The following is a 25,173-nucleotide window of genomic DNA, read 5'->3' on the forward strand; positions in this document are numbered from 1 at the left end:
TCAGTGACGCCATACAACATGTGTGACTCACCCCCACATCTCAGCCGACACCAGGGACCTCCTGAACTAAAAGCATCAGTCTCTGCAGCTGGGAGCTGCTCCTGACTTGTATTCTGTGTGGATTGGGCACAGAGATGGACACTGCACATGCTGACCAATGGGTTACACATGCAGCTATCCCCTACTTGATACCAAGAGTTTTTGTTGGGAGCTCCCTGGTGCTGGACACTCAGCTATTAGCTCCTAAGGGGTGGGCTCCATTCTGATGCTCTCTTTCTTGATCCTTTACTCCATACGCACGCAGCCACTTCTGGGGCTGAATGCAGCACCAGAATACAGTCTAATTCGAGTGTTAACACTACATGCTTCTAGCTGGACTTACTCCAATTTCATTTTTCATTATGAAAAGTTTTCTACTAGAAAATGATAGCTTTTCTATAGTATTTCATAGCCATTCCACACCATAAATTAAGAATTATATCCCTGCTATAGAATTCTACAGGATAATTACAAAAATACTCAGACTAGATGGTAATAATAGTTCCCTTTGACTTTAAAACCATATGATTCTATGAAGAAGAGCATGGATCTAATTCCTTTTCCTTATTCAGGCAGTTAGAATGATTTCTAATTGGTTTCACCCTTAGTAAAGTCCATGGCCAACATTGTCACAAGTAGCCCCTGATTTTTGGTGCCTCAGTTTCCCAGGGCCCAAAACTTGAGATGCTGATTTTAAGAGCTGCTGAGCACTGGTAGTTCTTATTGATTTCAATTGGAGTTGTGATGCATAGCACTGCTGAAAGTCAAGATGCAAGCTGGGCCCTCAACTCCCTACCCAAGCGGCAGCAAGTGAGAGCAATGGCCACTTTGGAACCTTCTTGAACTTGTCTGCATGAACATTTAGTTTGTGGCAAGCTAGGTGTAAATCTACCCCACACTGTGTGGACCCTGCCACACTAAAAGGCCCCTAGTGGTTTTAACCTACTCCCATTTCAAAGTGGGATTGGAGTAGTTTAACCTATTGCAACCTAACCTTTGCTATGTAATGTGCTTAATAATTTATATTATCCGCTCGTGACCCTAAAAAAAACACTCTTTACAAGAACATGATTGTCCATTTTGGGTAAAACAGGGCAGGGGAAAGCACTGGGTGAATTACATCTGCATTAAATTAAGACCTTTGTGAACAACCTATCCACACATCATTACTTGTGCTTTTTTCTCTCCACCCTCCAACATCTATTCCTCCTTTGGATAAACCCCCTGGGATAACGCTTGGTTTACAGAGCATGGCCTTTCACACAGGATCTTAAACCCAAGCCCCCAGGTCAGATTTGCATGAATGTTAAAGATATCCTGATGCTTTTCCTGGGAGCATGGATTTATCCTATTATTCTGAGCCAAAATGTCCTTACATTGCTTGCGGTGTGCCAGCTGCCCTTCAGTAATGTTGACTGTACAGGTGGATTGTGCAGTACTTTGTAAAGAAAATATTTGTGCCAAATAAAATTTATTCTTCTACTGGATGCATTATTCCCATTCTTATCGGGACTGGGAAGTAGCAAGAGATCTTGCAAAGATTGGTGAGTATCTTTTTAATTTGGAAAGTGAAGGAAAAAAAGTCTTTAGTGTATGGGGTTTAGCGGCAGGTTGCACTGATTGAATTCTCTTAACTGGGAAATTTATTGCCACAAACGTTCTCCCCAGCTGAAAAAGATTCTTCCTTCAGCTGCACAAATGTTTTCCTAATTCTCAATGCACGAAGCAACTGAAGTGTTGGGGAAATTCAGGCCAGTAGCACACTCTTGTGGAGACTTCCAAAACCACACTGCAAGCCCCTTGCTCCTCTTTTCTAACTAAAGGAGACAGCAAAAGCCTTTAGGTAAACCAGCGAGTCAGCTTCCCAAGCTGGGAGGTGAACAGATTTCAGGGGAGCTATGCTAATTTACCAGAGCTGAGGATCTGGCCCTCTGCTGGTTTCCACCCCCTGGAGCATAGCAGTGCAGGATGATTTCCAAGCAGCTCTTTTGGAAGATCTAATGGTCTCTGGGTACATAGCCCGCCTCAGGGGACAGCCCAAAATTTTGTTAACAGAGTGGATAGCATAGATTCCTGAAACCCCATCGATTCCTGATCAGAACACACGGCAGACAAATACATTGTAGAAACCAAAGTGGTTAAAAGTCAGTTTCCTTCTTCACTTACCTACCAAGCCCCAGCACTAAGGCCCACCACAGGGTGGTGAAAGCAGCTGTGTGCCTTGCTGCAGGAATTGAGACGGTCATTAACTGTGACAGAGCAGCCTGAGGGCCTGAATGCCAGCCTCAGGCAGATAAAGGCCCTTCAGATCCTGGCAGAGTGGATGGGGTGTCTCTGTATTTGGTCAGGGAGCTGTGATCTCACACAGTTATGGGGGAAGAACTCACCTGTAAGTGCAGCCCACTAATCTCACACACTCAGTCAGTAGCACGGCTGGGTGCTTTGCAGCTCTGGATCATCAGTCGAAGCCTGGGCCACTGGTCTGGAGAGGAAAAGACTGAGCAGCACAGGGTTCTCCAACAGGAGGGAGAATTTCTTTCCAGCAAGATCAGAGAGTGAGTCCATCATCCAATGACGACCAGGCAGCACTCCACCCCCTCACCCCCCGTGGGGCATGATCCTTCAGAGCAGTGAGGGGCAAGATGGTGGGAGAGATGGCAGCAGAGGGGCCACAATGCCCCCATGGGGAAATGTGTGGTTAGATACCCTGGTGATAGGTGTTCTAGGAACACCTTAGAGAAACAACCCCAGTGCTGCAGAGTGGTATGGTGCCCACTGAGGTGAGGGTGGTGCCCATGGCCCCCCAGGAGGGGACATAACTGCAGAGACTGTCCCAGTGCCCCTGCCGCCCTGTGGGGTTTAACTCTATTGCACCATGGCTGAAAATCCCCCGGTGTCCCTGTGGGATGGAACAGCAGAGCCATGTAGGTTTCCTGGCCCACCCATGGTAGGTGAGGAACTGGCAGCCCCAGCCAAGAGCATGGCTTAAACTCCCTTCAGAATGGAGGGAGACAATCCTCGGATGACCCCGTAGAATGAAGGGCAGGACCTCAGGAAGCAGAGAATGGAAACCCAAAGGTGGAAGAGGGAAAGGTTGGCCATTCAGATGGTCTGTGGCGGAAGACAAGGGACAGGGGCAGACGCACAGAGTGATTTGCTCCCTGAGGCCCCAGATTCCAGGCAGCTGAGCTACTGCCCAGCCTCTCTGAGAAGATAAAGAATTGTTCTTAGCCTGCCTTCCTCCATAGGGAAGCAGCAGCCCAAACTTCTCCCTGCACCAGTCATGGGATCGTGGTGCTTTGAGATGGGAAAGGCCTATTAAGCCAGAGCCTTCACCCCACACTGGCCACATCAACAATAGACAGGACTCAGCTATAATGAATATAAAGGATTCTTTATTGAGGCTGCTGGACCCAGGCAGGCCCTGGGGTTCCTCTCTAGCACCCAGACAGCTGCCTAGTGTCATCACACCAGGTCTCCCTGAATCCTGGCAGGGACTGCTGACTGTACAGATGGAAATAGGCTCTAATTCTACCTCTGATACCACTGGAGTTTCACCATAAGGAAACAGCCCTGAATCCAATGGAACCAGACAACAGGAGGAGGCTGACAGTGAGTTGTGGAGACACTTTGATGCTAGAGATGCATCAAAAAATCCATTTATCTATCTTACAAATGATAAATAATTTGCTTTAAAAATCTTTTCAAGTTTCTTTCTCTCTTTCTTTTTTTGGTTTTACTTCTTGTGGCATTATTTTTTTTTTAAAAAAAAACCTTTCCCATTGATTGATATAAAAATAGTTCTATGAGCAAATTAAAAAGAAAAAAAAATCTCAAAATAGCTTTTTTTTTGGTCTGAAACGCCTGGATTTTAGGCAAAAAGGCACATAGTGGAGGATGCAGAGCAGGAGGGTTAGGGTTAAAGATTGCAGCTGCTCTCTAGTGCATGCGAACCCTATCAATATTTCCCCCTCATACTCCAGCCCTAGGGAGGGCAGAATACTGTAAGAATAACTCAGGGAGCGCCTTTCCACTGAAGATCTTCAAACACGATACATAGGAGCCAGTCTCATCATCCTCCCCACTCTTACAGCGAGGGGAACAAAGGCAGTGCTGTGGCGTGACTCACCCCAAGCTCACACAGTGGTTTCGGCAGCAGAGGTGGGAACAGAATCCAAGAGTCTCTCCATCCCCAGAGATCAGCACCACCCCTCGCAAAGTCAGAGGGCAAACCCAGCCTGGGATCTTCTCTTCCCATCACAATCACAGTCTTGCAGGAGCGGGTAGAAATGTGTGGACGTGTCTTTCTTAATAGGAAGCAAGTGGGACACAGGAGCCTAGTCCCCAGCAGGGATGGGTCATGAGAACAAGCCAAACCAGAGACTACTTAGAGCCCTTCAATTTTCAGGGGGCTGAAGTGGGGTTTACAGCAACTCCTGCTACATATGATCCCTCCTCCAGCCCGGGGGAGGAGGCAACATCCAATGTGACACTAGGACTGACCACAGCAGGGATCCTCATTTGTGGGCCTCGGACCACCCCTTGCTTGGGAGTGACCCCACAAACCATCTGGCCCCCTTTGGTGGCCAATGCTGCTCTGGTGTCGCTGGAAGGTCGAAGAGGCAGGGAAGGGGTCGGAGCTCCACCCCCTCTGGTGGCTGGTGTGTTTTTAAGACAAAGCACCAGGGTCACATTTTGGTGATTGAGAGGTTACAGTTAAAATGGCTCCCCCCTTGAAGAGGCTCCGTCCTGGCACCGACACCCCAGCTAGTCCATCTCCTCCCCAGAGCTGGGCAAACTTGCTAGATCAAAACTAACCCCTTTCCCCCCCACAAAAGCTCCTCCCCCCTGCCTCCTTCTGGGCCCATATTGCCATAGGTGAGTGATGCCCATAGGAGCTGGGCAGGGCACTCTTAATAATGGCAAGGTGAGCCAGTTTTCACAGTGTGAGGCAGCATTAGGGGGCCCAGGGGCGTGGGAAGGAAAGAGGCATACACAAATCCTTCATGGCACAAGGCACCATGGCCCGACTCCCCCTCCAGGCAGCCAGCTCCACCCAGATCATCACAGCAGGAGGCAGAAGAGATGCCACGTGGAAAGGCCTGGCCGGGGCCCGCTAGGTCTCCTCGTCCCATAGGCACAGCTGCTTCTGCGGCACGTAATAGTCAAAACTGTAGCCCTTCTGGCAGCTGCGGATGCCGCACTTGTAGGAGGAGACCTTGCCACTGGCATCACGGCTCTTGCAGTATTTGAGCATGCACGGGTACCACTCGATGCTCAGTGAGTAGCTGCAGATGCAGGGCTTCCAGCGGTCCAAGCACAGCTTGCAGCGCTGCAGGTCGGGCAGGTCGGCCGACTGGGGCAAGACCTCGAACATGGAGCCATCCACCCCTGTGGGAGGAAACGGGGGGAGACACACACCTGGCTTAGGATGCTGCCTCCTGCTGTGGCATGTGGGAGGAGAACCATTAGGAGACTGGTCTATACAGAAGCAGGCAGGCTAGGTGGCTCGGGGGGCTGGGAATAGCTATTAGCCTTCTCCCCTGTAAGGCACCAATTCAGATCTGGCCCAGGTTATAGGTAGTGACTGAAAGTGACAGGCTGTTCAGTAAGCCCCTCAATGAAACGAGGTTTGTGGGGGCTCAGCCCAGTTCCCATTGGACAGGTGTCCAAATCACAGAAGCCACCCCTTTAGTTAGCACTAATTGCCTTCCCTGCACTTGGCTTATGGCCTTGGCATAAACCACTGAATGTTCTTCTCGTGCCCAGGGAACAGGATCTGATAATTGTGCCCAGGCAGGTCTAGGATGTGGAACTAGGTAGGGCCGTGGGAGGAGCAGGGTCTCACACTAGGGAGATGTGGCCCCAGAAAATAACACGCTCAGCTTGGATTCATTAAGAAGAGCAACATGTGAAAAACTGATGTGTAGCAAATTAACCACTAGTCCTCCCCCAGGCAGTGTGCAAAGGATCTGCGTGCACCCAGTTATTCACCGGCATACAAAGGATCTGTGTGCACCAATACTCCAGCTGCACGTGAAAGGGATTGATGTGAACCAGATTATCCACCAACAATGCAGTGAGGGAGATCGTAGTGGCTTGCAGACCAGGTTGCAGTTTTAGCATTAGCGGGCCCAGTGCCAAAGGAAATTCTTACCTTTCTCCAGCCAGAATTTAACATCCTCTTCTCGGGTGTAAATAGCCTCTTTGGCCTCTGTGCAGACATTGTGAATATGGGGGCTCAGCTGTGCCCCTTTGCTGAAGTTGACTGCTACGTCCATGTTGAGATGTTCCAGCCCACGCATCTCCTCCGCCTGCCGCACCGTCTTGGGGTTTTTCTGGCGAGGAGAAAGTTGCATCGAATCTAATTCCTGCTGCATTATGGGTAACAAGTATTGTCAGCATCTTCCTCCCCTCCCCCCCAAATTAGCTCTTTTGGGACATCAGTATTCTATGCAAACCTAAAAAAGGCATGCAGCTGGCCGGTCTTGTGTTGGGATTCCCAGCTGACCTCCAAGCTATGCCAGAGCTGGGCCTGCCCGGCACTTGAATGAGACTCCAGATAGATTCCAGGGGCTGCTGGAAGTGTTGGCAATTCAGTAGGTGGCACTTTCTCCATGAGATTGGATAGACATTGAATAGACACCTCAGTAAGGAGCACGGTGGGTGCTGCCTATTTAGGGAGGGGGGGCAAAGTGGAAGTCTTGGCCACTCCTGGCCCCTGTTGCTATCCTCCTCCCCACTGATGGAATGGGGGCTGCGCTAGCCTAAGGTTAAGGGCAGCCATTGCTGGTTGCAGCATGCACTGGGAAATGGTGGCCGTTGGCTGGGCCAGTGATCTGAGGCTACTAAATTGGGACCAGTACCTGAAAAGGTTAGGGGCCCTGACTGGCTTTTATTCCTACAGGAAAGCATATCACCCCAAGAAACCAGGGATCACATGTGGGGGAGGCATCAGGCCATCTTGTGGGGCTGCCCCTCACCTGCCGCAGCTTTGCCATGGACTCGCTGGGGATGATCTCGTTGCGGTGAAGCCGCGTGACAAAGCAGAGTGCCTGGAACTGGCTTTGGCCCCTCTCCAGCTCCCCCAGGATCAGAGCACGGAAAATCTTCACCTCCTGACAAAAAAAACAAACCACAAAGGTTTACCAGAGTCCCCTGGCCCACATCCTCATGGACTGGCGGGGGGAGTTCAGACCTCCTTCAGGGGAGAAGGTGCCAGATGATGCCTCACTAGGGGAGGGGGGGGCGGGAGACGTGCATGCCCAACCACCCCATTCCTTTTCCTCCTTCCATTGCACATCTGTGAGAACATCCCTGATGCTGGGCGAAGGAGGAGTAGAGAGAAACGGGCTTCCCTCCCTGAACCACTCAATCACCCGCAACCCATTCAGTGGGACACTGTCCTCCTTTAATGGTGGTGGGGCCACAGATAGGTTGACGAGTATGTTGCAGCCCCAGCTAACAGAGCTGGCTCTTTTTGCAATAGAGGCTCATGCCTTTAGCACCAGAGATCACAGGTTCAATCCCCACTACCGACAGCCCACCCAGTAACGCGGGGAATTGAACTGGGTTAAAAACTTTCAGCCAAGGCGGTAGCAGGTCTATCAACTGCTATCTATGGACCAGCCACCACTAGAGGCAGACAGAGCCCCTAATTAAGTGTGTTACACATACACCTGTCTCATACTATGCCTTTTCCATACCAAGAAGTGACACTGACTCTCTAGGGACTGCCAGTTTCTCCTTTGAATCAATGATCCTCGGCTTCCCCCACCAATAGGGGGTGCCCTTCCAGGGAGTGCCCCATTCTTTCCTGTTTTGGTTGGGCCCAGAATACTCGTGTTTTGGCCCTTAGATAGGGGAAGCTCTCCCTGTGGATCCATCTCCTTCCGGGCGGGGGTGCTATCTTGAAGAGTACGCAACCCTACTGCTGTGTGCAGCAGCCCGGCTTTGACTCGGAGAAGCAGCAGTAGTCTGGAAGGGAAGGAGAGGGGTAAAGACAAGAAACGGCTCCCCGGGATAAATGCCTGCAGCTGCCTCTCCTTCCAGTGCCTGTAAAGAAAATGTCAGTGAGGTGGCAAGGGATTACAGATTCCCTTCTCCCCTCCCACCCTTCTCCATTGAGACAGTTATTGATGGTGTTAAAAGCAGGTTTCATACTTCTTCCTGTTACTGACACGCAGCCGGTCCTGGCAGCAGCCAGTGAAGTGTGACCAGAAGGAAGTGAGTAAGAGACTACAGCGAAATGAAGGGAGAGTGAGAGAGAGAGAGGACAAGGAATGAAATGGAGAGACAATGGAGATTAGATATACCCCACAGTTGTATAAGGGGGCACCCCACACCTGCACCTTTGGGGATGGGATGCTTCATTCCTCCCCATCTCTTCCAGGAATAGACACCTCACTGGTACATCCCAGACCTGCACCACATGGGAGGACACCCCATTTCCCATCCATCACTGCTCAATGTTGCACCCCAATATCCCACAGATTATATCCCACTCCTGCACCCCCAAATTCCCCACCCATATCTACGAGGAAAGGACGCCCTCACTTCCTATTGTACATCCTCCACCTGCATCCCATGTGACAGTGCACCCCACCTAAGCCATCACTCGCCGTGGTTTCCTTCCCATTGCAGGAGCATGGGACATGCCATCACAGAAGACAGCAAGGGGAGCGGACTGTGGGAAAACCTATGGATAGCAGTGGGGGGCGACAGGTTCCCTCTGGAGATCAGTGAGCAAGTGGGTGCGGAGGGAGTTCTGAGTCACAGAGGAAACTGGAAAGCAGAACTGCTGGATGCACATACAGTGGAACCGATGTTGCTATGGTAGAAATAGCTCACAGGAAAGCATCCGGCTCAGTGTCCCTTGGGACGTCACCAGAGACCCATGAGAGGGATGAGTCGCCTGGTCACGTCTTAGCAGCGTCAGCGAAGGGGAAACATTTAAACAGATTCCATGACCCCCAGCATCCATTAGTTACAGCACTAGACATGAACCTCTGCTGGGCATGAAAAATTAGTTGTTCCATGGATGGAGCAAAGGCACAAGGTGGGGATGGGGAAAATCTCATTGCTAGGAAGGACCAAAGTAAAAAGTCATATTTCACTCCTGTGATGCAAATCATGTCCCAGTCAGGGGAATGGGATTCTTAAAGCGTTACAAAAACAAAAATAAAGAAGGCAGCCAACTCAACGCCAGCGTCCAGGCCGGGAGATATTTCCAACCCCATCACTTTAAATATAATACAAAACTCAAAGAATTTATGACACTCATCCAGTAGGATTACAGTATGCAAATAAAACAGGCTTTGCTACATGGTATCAAGCCTGTGGGTCACAAATCATCCTTGCCAGCTAAACCACACAAGATAGGGATAGAAACTGGAATATCCGCCCCAGACTCTCAGGCATAGAACACAAGCTGAAGGAGAATCTTCATTAGCTGGCAGTGTTCTCTATCTAGGGTTTGACAATGTGCTCGTTGCCTTATTACTGCCACAGACCTTCTGCCCCTAGAGAGGGCAAATCAAAGATAGCTCCACAAGTTTGCTACTCTGTCAGACTAGGACAGCAATGCTCACAAGTTCATGGAGCCGCCAACTGATCTCTGGAGTCACCACCTCACTGTTTTGCAATGAGGGCTCCGATTGCTTTGCAGCATTGTCCACAGCCCTTCCACATTCCAAATCTGAAGAGATCTTTGCCTTGGTGTGGACCCTGTGGAAGGGGCAGAGAGTGGGTGGGCTGGGAGGGGAAGGACTTTTTGGCCACATGGTCCATCTTCTGGTCCTTGACGAATCCTTGGGGCTTTCCCTGGGAGCAGCTGCAGCCAGGGGAAGATTGATGGCAGTGTAGCTCCAGCAGAGCTGTGCTACCCAGGAACACTGGAGAGGTGGGGAGTTTGCCACTTAGTCTCCCTGTGGCTTTTGAGCATCCAGAACCTTCACCCCTCTGGTCAGCAAAGTCAATAGAAAGATTCCTCTTCCCTCCCTCCCCCAAACCATCCATTGGCTTCAAAGAGCGACTGCTCCTTGCAGGAAGGACAAACATCTGACACCACATCCTGCCTCTTCACACTATGTACAAACCGAGAGGCGCATTTTTCCTCCAAGTTGCTATCTTTGAGCTGTAATCATAGCCCTGCGGGGGCAGCTGGTCACAGCTCCTAGCCAACAACAACTAAAAATATCATGGGCCATCATTGCAGTACAGGGCCCTCACCTCATCAGCAAGCTGTGAAACAAGGTAAATCCCCCTCCCCATCAGCTGAGTGCACAAGAAAAACTTTTGACACGCTCTTCCTAGCATGGCAGAGCCACACTATATACCGTGGGCTCTGCTATCCTGATTCTACTCAGGCTCCTCCCCACCCACTCCTTGGCAATTGGCCTAAGAACATGTGGGTCTACGGGCCAGCCAAGAGGATGCTCATCTCTGGATCCAACGAATGGCAGAGCAGAGACGAAATTCATAGATTTTAAGGCGAGAAGGGACCCATTAAGACAAACCTTATCTGACCTCCTGCATAGCCCAGGCCAGAGAATTCCAGTCCATGATCCCTGCAGCTAGGGCCTGCATCTGGTTAAGAAGTCATCTATGTGTCAAAGTTCAGCTCAGGACACCGGCGCTTACCTCCTCCACTGAGGGCTCACAACAACGTCATTCATGAAAAATCTCTCTGGGCCAGAGCCACATCTGGTGTAAGTCAGAACAGGCTCCATTGACTTTATGAAGCTATGACAATTTATGCCATAGGAAGAGCTGGCTCTTTGCTTTGAGGGCATTCAAGTCCTCGGCAGGAGGGAGAGGTAAAGGGAACTCATTCCTTTGGAACATCACTAGTAAGAATGTACTGGACACAGAGAGAAAAACGCCAGCTCCTGAGAAGTAGGAGGAAAGAGGCAGGATACTCTCCATGAAAAAAGGCTCTTTTTTCATGTTTTGGCATCACAGGGAGATTAGTAACGGGAGATGCAGGAGCATTCACTGCTGGAGCAGCAGCATAAATCCATGGTTGCCTGTGTGAGATGACCACAGTCCAGTCCCTAGGAGACGGATGTCTGCATCACAAAAAACAAAACAAAACAAACTACACAGTCACACTGGAAACTAAATTAACATCCATGCTGGGCACTTCAGCAGCGAGGCCAAGAACTGAATGGATCATGGATACTGAATTCTCATCCATAGAGGAGGCTCTCCCAGGTCGAGATGGAGGTACATTAGCAGGCCAGCGTGTGGGTGGGCTGGGGTGGAAAGCTTGCACTCATTATTTTCTTTGCTGTATCTGTTCTATGGACAGAGATTCTCTGTGTCCTGGCTGTTCATCTGGCACCATTCTCCAGAGCTAAATTCACTTACAAAAGGAATGATCATGTCACAGATGCAGCATTTCCCTAGCAGAGGAGCAGAATACTGTTCACTTCCTTTGGAATCCACCAAAGAACACAGTGGTTAAGACCAACCTCCATGGGAGCGTGGGCAGAAGCCACACTGACCATGAAGAGGCACGTCAAGCTGCTGAGAAGACCTTTCATGTTAGGATCTCTGGGGCATTCCCGTTACCTGGCTCACAAGGTTTGGGATGAGACGTCCTTTTATCCAGAGCAGGAATCAAAGCTCTGAGCCATGTCCTGTCTGGGGCTACCATCTGGGCCAGTTCATACATCCTCAACTTACTCACTGTCGCCTCTCCCACATACAGAAAACAAAAGGATGTGGAATTCAGGGCACATCTGGACAGCTGAAAGAACAGCTGCAGACTGAGATGTGGCTCCCTTCCAATGGCCGTAGCAGAGATTTTGCTGGGTGTATTTATTAAATGGAAACTGAACAAGAGGAGCAGGAAATAGAGGGAATTTAAAAGAAAAAAAATCCAATTAGTCCACAGACTTGATCATTTTTTATCATTGCTTTCAGTCCTCGGGTTTGACTGGCAACCTACCACGCACAGGGAATACCCCTGAAATGAATCTCAGTCGCTTTAAAGGCTCAGAGCTAAAGGCTGCTGTGGTCTTTTGGGTCTTCAAGAGCAAGATTTGAAAGTATCTTTTCCAAAATAAAAATCATAGCACGATGATCTTTCCTGAGATCTGGAATTAGAAGCGTGAGGCTATGGATGAACCAGCACAATGGGGGAGAGGGTCAGGGGGGAATAGGGTAGAGGGAAACTGCCAATATTTCAAATTTTAACCCAGGGAAAAAAAAGGATGAAATTTGCACAAAAATGTTCATGGGGAAAATAATTCATCCTGTTTTTCAATTACTCTAATGAGAAGGATCTTGTCTAAACCTGGCCCCAGTGGTATGGCCCAGATTCACTTAGAGTCTTCTAAATTTAAGCAAAGTGGTTTTGATTTGAACTCTTCCGCTTTGCCCTCCCATGACATGCAAGGCCAAGTGAGGCTCCAGCAAATAAAAATGAAAATCCCAACAGTCCCAAACAGAATGATTTCATTTTAATTTACTCGAGAAAAATGAGACCCAAGGCTGACAGCGAGACAGCCACATATATATATATATATATATATTTTTTGCCAAACAATGAAATCTGAAAGTTTAGCTGCCCATGGGCAAGGAATTAGAAAAAAAAATTAAATCCCAGGTTGAAGGTGAGTTTTGCAGACTGACATGGAGATGTTGCGGAGCTGCCGAATTCTTCTGGATCTACCTACCCAGAGGTACATGCACATCAAAGTGGGTCTTTGTCTCTCTCACGGCTGGTCCATGAGTCTATTGCTGCATCTAACAGCTGTAAGCCATTAGCAGAAGTGGATGAAGCTCATGATTTTAGCACTGATGATCCCAGGTTCAAACCCTGCTGTTTTGCTGTTAAACCAAAGCAGGAACAGTTACACAAATGCACCTGGAAATCTGTGCACCTGAGCGAGATGGAGAATCTCTTCATAAGAGATGGAGGACCAAGTTCAGGTTTGGTAGAAGCAGGCACAACGTCACCTGACCCAGTGGTATAGGATTGAAGTCAGTGGCAGGAGCCTGCTTACACCTCAGACAAATTTAGCCCTGATGCCCAGGAAGAGGAGAAGGGAAATGTGAGATTACACTTTTAACACGTAGGGCTGGATTCTGATTCAATCTATGCCCCTGTCCATGATGCCACGGGTTTCAGCGGGATTGCATGGAGGGGTGAATCAGTGTGGGTTTGACCCCACATGGACACACAACAGGCTGGAATGCCAAGTACAGTTGCAGGAGAGTGAGGGCCACAAACTAACAAAGCCCCTGGCTCTCTCCGACCCGTCTCATCCTGGATCATCCTCAGACACACACTCCCGGCTCCTCTCCTGCTGCTATTTGGTCTTTTTGTGTGCATCTTCAATATATTTCCCCTCCTCCCTCCTCTGTGAGCTCGTTCCCATTACACCAGAGCCTGTGACCCAGCCCTGATGCCAAGCCAATCTAAATATTTATCTACACAGCTGTGTGTGCTTGGTGATTTATAGACCGTAGTCTCCATGTGGCCAGAGCCAAGGGAACCAGAGGGCCTCTTGTCTGGATTGCTGCAAGCATCTTCATTAAAGGGGCTCATAGGTGGGACAAAAGGCTAGGGATGAAGCAGAGAAAAAGAAAAGTGGGGGCAGAGAGAAAGAAAATACAGGAGGGCCAGGGAGATCCTGCAGCAGAGAAAGGAGGGGAAGAGGGATAGAGAAGAAGGGGGTAATAGGGCAGGGAAATGGGGCAGAGAGGGATTGAGAGAAGGAGAGCAGTGGGAAAGGAGATCACACAAGATGGGGAGCAGATGAAGGCAGGATATCAGAGGGGGTCTTCATGGATTAACTGTCCCTTCCATTGTATTGTCCATGAGACAACAGCACCGCCCTCACACCCCACACCGATCTGCATTATTCCCCTTCCAGAGTTCTGCCTGTGAACTCTATGGTGGCCAAGTCTTTACAGCGAGCCAGCAGGGAAATCCAGGCAGAATCCAGGGCAGAGAGGTGGTTGGAGGATTAAGGCTCCAGGGGTATGTCTATACTGCAGCTGGGGGTGAGCCTTCCAGCCTGGGTAGACAGACTCATGCTAGCTGGACTCAAGCTTGAGCATTAAAAATAGCAGAGTGGATGACGTGGCTGTAGTGGAGACTCAGGCTAGTCACGCAAGCTCAGACCCAGGGGGTTGGGTGGGCTGAGTTACACTGTCTGCATTGCTAGTTTTAGTCCGTCTACATGGGCTGGGAGTTCGACCCTAGCTGCAGTGTAGACAGACCCCATGAGAGCAGATTCTAAGTCCTAAACCCAGCTGGGGTCACTGCCTGGGACCTCCCTTCTCAGAGCAACACCACAGATCACGTGTTCAGCCTAGCAGAGAAACCACAGCTCACCTATGGGGTCGCACGGATGGTGACTGCGCCGGCTTCTTGCCCACGGCAGCCATGGTGAAACAGCTTCTAGGCCTCATATGGATTCTGAGTTTAATCATAGAATCATAGACTTTAAGGTCAGAAGGGACCATTATGATAGTCTAGTCTGACCTCCTGCACAACGCAGGTCACAGAATCTCACCCACCCACTCCTGCGAAAAACCTCTCACCTATGTCTGAGCTATTGAAATTCTCAACTTGTGGTTTAAAGACTTCAAGGAGCAGAGAATCCTGCAGCAAGTGACCCGTGCCCCACACTGCAGAGCAAGATGAACACCCCCCAGGGCTTCTGCCAATCTGCCCTGGGGGAAAATTCCTTCCTGACCCCAAATATGGCGATCAGCTAAACCCTGAGCTTCATGACTTGCTGAGCAGGGATGGGTCACACACCAGCTGGTCTTCTAAAATCAGTAGTTGCCAGAATCCCATCACTGTTCCTCAAGGGATGCCAGTCGTCGCAATGAAACCCAATTGATAGAAGGCGGCAGAGCCCTGGGTGCAAATACACCCCAGTAGAGGTTACTGGGAAACACTACTGTAAACTCTGTAGTAGTGCAGAAGTGCAGAGAGTGGTGATGGTAATTGCTCCTCCTACTGACTGCAACCCCAGCCTCCTCACTACCGGTCCTGCCAGAGGAGTGAGGTGACTCAGTGCTGAGTGCATTCCTGGCCAAGTCAACAGAGGGCACAGTATAGTTACCAGCAGGGGATTTCTGTAAAACTTCCCGGCATGGGAACAAGTTCCAACAGGACACCTGAACCTCCCGAGATACTTTCTCTCAAGGACTCTCCACATTAACCCTTTCAGGAGGTGCTGGCAACCCCTGGCCCTGACCCGTGTGTCTGAACCTAGGCATGGTTAGTACAGTTACTACCATTGTTTAGAATTTGGTTTCACACTGCTTAGCAGAGCTAAAGGACAGGCAGCCTCCTTACTGCTATGCTGTCGCCACATCCCTGCCCTGGGGGGAAGCCCTTTTGCCCCATGAGAGAGGTGCAGCAGGTCCCCCAGGCCCAGACTGCCCATACTTGCACCATATGGTGGGGCATGTAGCCCACCAAGGCCAAGAATGGGTTAATGTGGGCCTGCGAGGCCAGTTACAGCACCTGACTGCACCTGGAGGGACAGCCACGCTCAGCTGATCATGAAATCCAGCCGGGCAAGAGCAGCCTGGTTCTGATAAAGAAGGAAGTTTGTCTCAGAAGGGGACTACAGGGAGGGAGTCTGCAGTCATTCCCTGGAAGCAGAGAAGTTGGGCGGAGGAAACCCAGGGGGGGAATAAAGCCCAGGGATCCTCACCCTGAAAGAGGGGTCAACGCAAGAAGTTGCAGGGAAGAAAGCCTGAGAAGGCTGGGTAGGAAGAAGCCCAGGGAAACTGCAGCAATGGGTAGAAATGTGCAGACTTTGGCTGTTGGTTACAGGATTTCTGGGCTGGAACCTAGAGCAGAGGGAGGGCCTGGGTTCCTCTACCAACCACTGGGAAGGTGGCATAAAGCCCCCTGACATAAGGAGACACAGATAATTCGGAGCCCGGATGGATGCGGTGATCACTGGGCCTAGAGTCAGGGGCTGCAGACCTGGTATAAGGTTTAGGAGTCCTTTGATGGACTTTTGTTTGTTGAGCTTTGTTACCTTAAAATGGGTGGGCGTTAACATTGTGACAAGGCTGGAGAGCCGAGTTACAGAAGAGAGACCACCCCAGTGACGGAGTGACGGTCAGCATGGGGCACTAGAGGGAAAGAGCTGCCACAGCTGGCCACAAGGAGGTGCTCCTGCAGTGACTGAACCCTGTTACACTCCACTAGAGGACATCCAGTTTAGAGGAGCCCCCTTGTCCTTCACTTATTCTTTCCTCATTCCATCTCCTTGTTCCTCAAACCTGGCCTCATCCCTCTCCTACAGGGACCATCTTCTGGGATGAGAGGGCAATTCAGACTGCTTCTAGGCCTGTCCCAACAGGGACTAAGGACCAAGGCTAGCTAGATCTGAGCGGAGCCTCTTAGTTCCTCGTTGAGTGGAGCAAACCAGTCCTCAAGCAACTAAAGCTTTTAGGACAGTGATTCACATACTTGGCTCCTATTGAGCGCAAAGGGGGACTGCGTACGTCCACACAGAGGAAGGAAGTTGATTAGGGTACTATCCAGGGACTTGGGATACCTGACTTCAATTTCTTGCTCTACCCTGTTTGACCATGGGCAAGTCACCTAGCCTCTCTGTGCCTCAGTTGCCCATCTGTAACATGAGGATAACAACACTGCTCTGCCTCACAGCAGGGTTAGGAGGATAAATATACCAAGGGTTGTGAGATGCTGAGATACCAGGGTAATAGGTTCCAGGTAAGTACCCAAGACAGACAGATGGAAAAGCAGAATTTGGCTGGTGTAGTGATAGTGGGTGTTACTCTTCTATCACATACTCCAGATAGAAATGGTCTAACTGGGTTGTGTGGGTAAAACTCAAAGCAACCAGAGTCCCTTGTTTGTAATGGAAAGTTGGATCAGTTACTGCAAAACTGAAATAAACAAACAACTCTTAGCACTTGCACAGTGCTTTAGATTTTCAAAACACTTCACAAGCATTAACTGATGGATCGTCATGAAATCCATGTGAGGTACTGTACTCTAGATAAGAACAATGCTTTACAAATAGGGACTTTGCGGTTGAGAAGTCAAGGCCCCATTTGCAAGCGTGGTAAGTAATTTCAGATGCCTCCATTTTTGGTACACAGTAACGGGTCTGATTTGGTAAGTAGTGAGGACCTGGAATTCTAAGTGAAGTCACTGGGAGCTGTGAGTGCTCAGCACCTCTCTCTTTCTCTTTCTCTCTCAAAAAAATCAAGCTTTAAACATCTCATGCTAGACACCTAAAAAATGAGGAATGCACAAGTCAGTGGCCCATGGCCGGGCAGTCAATCAGTGGCAAAAGTGGAACTAGAACTTAGAAGTTGTGGCCTTCCAGTTCTGTGCTCAGCTTACTAGACCAATATACAGTATCAGGTAAAAGAGACAATCATTCTTGCTGTTCAAATGATCGGCTTGATTAAAATACAGCGTTTTCAGATGGTAGCACTACGCCCCAGGATAACGACCAACTCAGAATTCTAGTAAACTGCTCCTCTCCAATACCAAATCCCTACAAAATACATATTTTAATAATGCAACATTAAACTCTTTAATGTTTAACGTCACAGAGTGAGACCTGTGGAGAGCTTGAATCATGGTTTCTAGTCTTCCTGGTTACAACTCCCAAATTGCTCCATCCCTCCTATGGAGAGAGTTAAAAAGCCTCCTATTATCTCACAGTAACTTGCAGGGAATTGGTGTCATCTGTTCTTTGACAGATTCCCAGGGCACCGTTAGGAAGCCTTTGAAAAGTGCACCCCGGAACAGCTCTGTTCTGCATCTTGGATTCTGCTGTTGAAAATCAGGCCTCTGAAGGCTCTGACTGCAGAGATTTCTGTGAAACAATGCCTATGAAGCATGGAAAAAGGTTCAGCCAGAGAGCTGGAGATCACATCCCAGGACAGAGGCAATTATAGTACAATGCAGCTAAATGGGAGAGGGTCCAGACAGTGACACCATGCATTCTAGCAACCCAAGAGCAGGATTTATAACATTGCTACGCATTCTCCCTCTCCCAAATGGAATTAGGGAGGCTCGGGGTAAGGCAGTGCCCCCTGGCTTGAAGTAATAATAGCAACCAAATGCAAGACTTCCCTCATATGCAGAGTGTATGGTTTTGTTCAATGGCTTTCAGCAGCCTCACTATAAAAATCGTTCCAGCACCCCTGCCTATGCCTGCTGGTCACAGTTGTACACACACAAGCAAGGGAGTAAGCACACCTCAAAGAAAGCAACAGCCTCCTGCCCCAATCCTTAGCTGTCTGAACACTTTATATCCCCAAAATTCTACACCTGGCTACAGGTGACAAGTTTCCTAGGGGAATACAGGAATTGCCAGGCTGGATCAGACCCAAGGACCATCCAGGCCAGTCTCCTGCCTATGACAGTGGCCAGCTCCAGCTGCTTCAGGGGCAGGTGCAAGAACCCTGCATTAACAGATGTAGGATGAATTTCCCCTCCACGTTAGGTCTCATCCTCATCTCTAAAGTCAGAGGCCAGCTTAAGACCTGAAGCAAGAGGTGTAATATCCCTTCCACGATTTTATCAGCATTAATTAGGATATTCTTGATATCCACGGGGGAGGAAATTTGGGAAGAGCAGGTTTCCCAAATTGAATGCATAAATTTTTTGGGGGCAGAGGGTATCATCTACTCCATGTTTGACAGCACCTGGCACAATGAAGCCCGGATGTGGCAGCAGCCTTAAGCACAGACAACAACAGTAGATGCGATGTTCTCGTGCCTTGTGACACAAGACAATCCAGCATTTCCACTGTCTGTCTAGTGCCACACTTCTTGCTCCAGTGTAGTCTGCTTCCATGACAGCGACATCTTTCTCAATGGGTTTTTTCTTATGTCATTTATTGTCCTTCTCTTTTCCATCTTCCACCACGTGGTATCAAGGCATAGGCTTGTCTAGGAATATGTTTTTTTTCCCCAGACACCTGTACAACATGCCCAAACCACTTCAGCCTTCTTTCTCAAACCATTGTCTCTACAGTTTGTTGGCCACTCCTTTGTAATACATCAGCATCAGTTACTTTATCCCACTAGACGACACCAAGTGTTCTCTGCAAGCACTGCTGATGGAATGTGTTAAATTTCCTTTTGTAGGCTCTTAGCATTTGCTAAGTGTCAGAAGCATATAAATACAGGTACCACTCTGGCACTGCACAATTTTTGTCTTGGTTCTTGTATGAATCTTACTTTTTCCAAATAATTACTCGTCTTGAATACAACAGCAGCAGTCTGTTGGCCACCTGAAGTTCCTAGCGCTGCAAGGGTTAAAATAGTCTGCCCTCTCCACGTGCAGCTCCATGCACTAATTTGCCAGTAATTAAAAGGACAAAGAATTACCTGCATCCTTGTGCTGACTCCAGTGTAAGCCACCCACCCCATTCCCAGGCTGCAGTGTGAAAACCCAACCACTTCTGCAGAGATGTTGCCAAATAGTTTAGACTCAACATTTAGGATATTGTTTTTTTTAAACAACAACCAGCCATAAAACAGAAACAGAAATATTTCATTCCTTCAAAAATGCAACCAAGTATTATTACTTCAGCAATTCCCCTGCAGTGCTAAAAACCCAGACATCTCAGGCTCTGGTGTCTGGTAATAAATAACAATACACACTTAGGATTTACAGCACTTTTCACCCATCACTCTCAAAGCAGTTGATAAAGGTGGGTAATGCATTATTGTCCCCATTTTACAGAGAGGGAAACAGAGAGGTGAAGTGACTTGCTCAAGGTCACCCAGCAGCTCAGTGGCAGAGCCAGGATCAGAATCCACATGTCTGGAGATGCGGTCTAATGCCCTACCAACCAGAGCTCACCGCCATGGAGAACCAGAACATGAAATTAACCACACTCAGAAAGTCTGCTTTAATGCCATGTATTTACCTCCCAGATTCTGTGCTACTCCAATGGCCAGTAAATCCCCAAGCAGCCCCAGGGCTTCTCTAACTCACTGCTGCCTACAGACTGCTCCACAGGGCAGAATTGCTTGAGCACAGAGTGTTGCAGCTATTATCCTTCCAATCCCTGACATGCCTCTCAGTGGGGGTGGGCAGTAGGGTAGCACTGGGGGTGTTTCCCTGGGTGCTGCTGCAGCAAAAGTCACAGTTGGTGGGAATCGGATCATGGGTTTCATTTGGCAGGATAAATTAAGTGAAAGAAGTAAACTGAAGTGGTGAAAGGTCAACTGGATTTATAAAATACTTTCAGTTTCAATCCTGTATGAGAGATAAATTCACCTCATGCAGAGGCCACGGGCAAGCACCACTAAAGTCCCATGTCTGGCCTCAAGACAGGGCATAAAGGTGGGTAAGTACTGCATAAGCCTTGAACCCCTCTGCATCAAGGTGAACCTCATGCAATTAACACAGGGAAAGAGATTGTTGAACAAATGGTTTTCATGTTGATAGTCATATCACAGCAGAAACTAACAGATTAGATTGTGCAATAACTTCCCTGGGGACAGTACAGGCTTGTTCCCACCAATACAATGCACAGGTCCAGTCTAGTTTTGAAAGTCCCAAAGGATCAAGCTCACACTATATCCCTAAGGAGATGATTCTAGATATGGTGCTTAGGTACTTATATGGCTTCCCATTAGCACGGTATCCATGTGCCTTGCAATCTTTATCAGGAAATATCCCCATTTTACAGATGGGGAACTGGGGCACACAGTCTATGGCAGAACCAGGTCCCCCAAGTCCCAGGTTGGCACCCTAACCAGTGGGCCATCCTTCCTCTTGATTTCACAACCTACCATTTTCCATTAACAGATGGGCAGGGGGGTGGGTGGAAAGGAAAGCAGGAATCTTCCCCAGCACAAACCAGGGAACTGGAAAAATCATTTGTATGAAAAGCCAGGATTTTGGCTGCATTGTTATCACAAAATTACACTGAGAAACCAAAATCAACAACCCTATCTGCACTTCCAGAGGGTAACAATGCAAGGGCTTCTTGCGGGCAAGGGGAAGTTGTGAAACACCATAGAGCAGGGCACCAGTGCAGAACAGAGTTAAATATGGTAATGTCTGTGAGAGGCCAGGAGAACAGGTCTTGATGGGATCCTCAGCAGGCAGACAGCTCTCATGGTTTCTCACAGCATTGTAAATTTTATTTCTCAGGTCGTTACATCTGGCTGTTTTTTTTCTCTGTCCCCCGCCCCTCATTTAACCATGTTCCAGCAAAGCCATTTAAAAAAAATAAAATTACATGCCAGCTCTGAGCTGATGTCAAATTAAGAACTGTCCCCTGAGTGCTTTGAGTATGGGGAGAGGTTTTCTTGCAGGTTTCAGATTTGCAGACAAGTCTCAAGTGCAAATCTTCGGGAGAGATGAAGGGGTGGGGAGGGATGCCGGAATGAACAGCAGCATCGGCACTTCACCACGTGGCATCCAGAGCTCCCATGGGGGTATCCAGAGCCCCCATAGTCTGTCTAGAGGATCTGGAAAGTGCATGGATTTTCCTTGGCCAAAAAAAAAAAAAAAGTGCAGTGATACACAATTTAGACTGATTATGGATTTTAACTCCCTTCTCTGAGCTTCCCAGGGCATCCCATCTTCTCTGTGTCTTTTACAGTGTAAGTTCCTTGGGGTAGGGGGTGTTTACTTCTGTGTGTTATACAGCTCCCAGCACATCACTGATACTTACATAAGTGTAACTTATCAGTGCTGAAGAAAGGCGCTGGCTTGGCAGCCTGGCTGCCCCACAGCATGGACAGCAAACTTCCCTCCTACCACCATCCCCTGCCCATTTGCCTTACCCCTGACATGGAGAGACCATTGTTAGAATGGGATGTGATTTCAGATTCCACGGTCCATTTAGTTCTTGCAGAGAAGAAGGTTTAACTTGTGACAACTGGGGAAGGAGGTGGGTTGAGATTCAGACACGTGCTCCAACAAGGAACTGGGCTGAGACTCTCCAGCTCTCGAGCTGGAGCCATTTGATAGGCTGGAAAAGAGGCTAAGCAGGGACTTGTGACCAAATGTTGTATTGGGGATGGGGGGAGGGGTGAAAAATCTTGTACTTTGCTGAGCATGGGGGTTTAGGGGGTCATGACTGCCCATACAGATAGCTGCAAGACTCTAAGGCTCTCAGGAGGTCTGGGCACGATGCCCATTACATTTGAGATTTTAGTTTCCTCTCACTTGAAATCAGAGTAAACAGTCCTGAAATAAGGGATGGGACAAAACATTACACTAACCACCCCAACTGATCACTACACAAAGCAGTAAAGAGAATGCGTTTTCTGGTGCACCTGGTGTAATGGAAAATCCATGGCATCCACTCATGCTCGGCACAGACTCCAGAGAAGTCCATCTAGCACCAGACACCCCCTTCTGCTGCAATGAGCTCTGGGCTCTCATGCTTCATCTTAGAGAGAATGGCAGCTCCCCTGCATAGACTCCCTCTTGTACCAAGATGGATGGGGTGGGGGAGGAGGGGAAAGTCACTCTTTCCTTCAACCAACATCAGAGTTTGACTCCTCACCCTCACTGCAGCCGCAATTCTGGAGAGCACTCCTCTGACCCCAACTTACTGGCCAGTCCTCCAACACATCCCAATGATCTAACCCACATGGAGATAGAAATTGCTCACCCAATTCTACAGAAGGATGGAAACACCACAAAGTGCTGTTCTACCCAGAGAAAACCCAACCTATAAAGGCTACCCCACAAAATATAAGGAAGGCTGTATCCTACTAAGACAGAACCACCTGCCCCCGCCCCCAGCTCCAAAAGATAGAGGGGATCCCATCTCACTGATTTAAATGCCCCCAGCTCCTAAAGGCAGGGGGGATTCCATCACTCCCAACCACAGATAAACACACCTCCCACACTGAGCTTTCACCCAGAGATAGGACAGATTCAGGGAAAGATTAGGGCATTGGCCTAGGTTCCATCCCTGGCCCTGCTGCTGTCCTGCCTCAGTGTTGAGTTCCTTCCCTGCTCTGCACCTCAGTTTCCACCAACTATAAAGTGGGGGACTGACATTCATCTGCCTTTAAAAGAGCAGAGAAATGTATAAATGAGAACCACACTGGGACCTACCCTTGCACAGAACTTGTTACAGAGCGGGCAGGCCTTTCCACACAAATACTACCCCACTCCACCTCCCCCATCTAAAGCGGACTCCTGACCTGCCAGTCCTGCCTGAGAATCTCTATAAACACAGACCCGCTCAGCCCACTTCACTGGTCTCCCATGAGATGTCATGTCCAGCGTTCCCAGGCTGAAGCTCTTTGATCTGCTCCATCCCAGCAGGGAGGCCAGATAAACAAAATACACTCTGGATTATCCCATAGCTCCTCTCCATAGGGCTGGGGGAGAGGGGAAGGGGGAGGACTGTTAGCAGCATGTTCTCCCATGGTGCTGGGGAAGGAGTAAGGGTCAAGTCCATGGGTCAGATCCCCAAGAGGTAGTGGAGATGTGTGGGTACCAGAAAGGAAGAGGACGGTCTGCCAGCAGTGAGACCTGTACCCATCTCCATTCCCTACTGGGCTAGCGGAAAGGAAGGGATGCAGCCTCAGCGCGGGGGGGGGGGGGATTCTCCCCAAGCCCCTGGAAGGGAACAAAAATCTGCTCCTCTTTCCCTGGTGTGGTAATGGGGGCAGGGCCAGCTCCACAGCCTCACAGAGGGGAAAAGGTCCAGGCACCCCCCCACACACTCCTATTCCTCTGCTTCAGCTACGGGTTCCAAAGGTGGCCCAGCCCCATGTGGGGCTCAGCGGTCTCCAAATCCCTCCCAGTGGGACACGCCCTGGACCCTGGGAGTGGGGAGTTGAAGACCCACTCCAGCCTCCTAGACCTGATCCATCATTTTCTAGGAGCAGGGGGGAGAGGCTGAGCCCCCCCCCCAGGTCCTGTCCCCCTCTTTATGGTCCAAGACACCACTCCCATCCCGAGTCCTGCCCCCCCATGTTGGGTCCTGCCCCCCCCCATGCTGGGGTCCAAGCTCCCCCCACCATCCCGGGTCCTGCCACCCCATGCGGGGGTCTGAGCTCCCTGCCTCCCCATGTTAGGTCCTGCCCCCCACATGCTGGGTCCTGCCTGAGCCCTCCCCACCATCCCGGGTCCTGCCCCCCTGTGGGGTCCTGCGGCCCCCCCGCCATCCCGGGTCCTGCCACCCTCTGTGGGGTCCTGCGGCCCCCCCCGCCATCCCGGGTCCTGCCCCCCTGCGTGGGGTCCGGCCCCCCCCGCCATCCCGGGTCCTGCCCCCCCTGCGTGGGGTCCTGCGGCCCCCCCCGCCATCCCGGGTCCTGCCCCCCTGCTGGGGTCCTGCGCCCCACACCTGTCGGAAGTCGGCGGTGAGGGTGATGAGGGTCCCGTCCCCTTTGTGCAGCTCCAGGCTGATGCAGTCGGCGCCGCTGTCCGCCTGCAGACTCTCCTCCGTCACCTGCCCGTCGGGCAGCCGCACCCGGACCCGCAGCTCGGACAGCGCCCCGGGGCCAGCCCGGCCGGGCAGCGGCCCCGGCGCCAGCGGGATCAGCCGCAGCAGCAGCAGCAGCAGCAGCGCAGGGAGCCCGCAGCCCTGAGAGCGCATCCCCGGCAGCAGGAGCCAGAGAGGGCGAAGGCTGCGCACCCCCGGCCCCAGTCCCCCGCTTCGCCCCCTCTGCGACCCCTAGACTCCCCCCACCGACACCCGCTCTATCTGCCTGAGCTCCCCCCGCCAGGCACCCCGCTGCCCCCCACAAGAGGCTCCCGGGACAACCCTCCCCACGGAGTTTCCAAACTTTGGCTGAAAGTTTGGCAGAGCGGAGAGAGCCCCCGGGGCTGGGAGCTCCCGTGGCAGCCCTCTCCTCTTCCCCCTCTCCTCCTCCTCCACCCGCCGGAGCCCTCTCCTCTTCCCCCTCTCCTCCTCCTCCACCCGCCGGAGCCCTCTCCTCTTACCCCTCTCCTCCTCCTCCACCCGCCGGAGCCCTCTCCTCTTACCCCTCTCCTCCTCCTCCACCCCCCGGAGCCCTCTCCTCTTACCCCTCTCCTCCTCCTCCACCCGCCGGAGCCCTCTCCTCTTACCCCTCTCCTCCTCTCGCCCTGGACTCTGGACAGCACATGGGCTGCTGCTTGCACTTTACACCTCCCAGTGCACCGGTGGAGTGGCTGGTGCCCTG

The 25,173-nt window shown here is 50.4% G+C and overlaps 2 protein-coding genes across 2 annotated transcripts in view; both read right to left on the reverse strand.

Annotated features, from left to right (window-relative positions):
• Window positions 1–2,995, reverse strand: part of POU2F3 (POU class 2 homeobox 3) — a 66,318-nt gene extending 63,323 nt beyond the window's left edge. Inside the window, exon 1 of the mRNA XM_043500953.1 lies at window positions 2,427–2,995. The gene's annotated coding sequence lies outside the window, so the exon portion shown is untranslated. The remainder of the gene's footprint in view (window positions 1–2,426) is intronic.
• A 419-nt stretch (window positions 2,996–3,414) lies between these two features.
• Window positions 3,415–24,878, reverse strand: OAF (out at first homolog). The gene is made up of 4 exons (XM_038380993.2): window positions 24,354–24,878; window positions 7,023–7,157; window positions 6,197–6,377; window positions 3,415–5,430 (listed from the first exon to the last, which is right to left on the reverse strand). Exons 1-4 carry the CDS (start codon window positions 24,603–24,605, stop codon window positions 5,156–5,158), a joined length of 843 nt encoding a protein of 280 aa, XP_038236921.1. The 5' UTR covers window positions 24,606–24,878; the 3' UTR covers window positions 3,415–5,155.
• Between the last annotated feature and the right edge of the window lie 295 nt (window positions 24,879–25,173).

This window comes from Dermochelys coriacea, chromosome 22 (genome assembly GCF_009764565.3).
Source record: "Dermochelys coriacea isolate rDerCor1 chromosome 22, rDerCor1.pri.v4, whole genome shotgun sequence".
Classification (NCBI taxonomy): domain Eukaryota; kingdom Metazoa; phylum Chordata; order Testudines; family Dermochelyidae; genus Dermochelys; species Dermochelys coriacea.

Coding starts and splice junctions, on each gene's coding strand:
- OAF (XM_038380993.2), bottom strand. CDS start 24,605: ATGCGCTCTCAGGGCTGCGGGCTCCCTGCGCTGCTGCTGCTGCTGCTG. Junction 7,158..24,353: donor TCACCGCCGACTTCCGACAG/GTGTGGGGCGCA, acceptor TTTTTTTGTCAG/GAGGTGAAGATTTTCCGTGC. Junction 5,431..6,196: donor TAAATTCTGGCTGGAGAAAG/GTAAGAATTTCC, acceptor TTCCTCCCACAG/GGGTGGATGGCTCCATGTTC.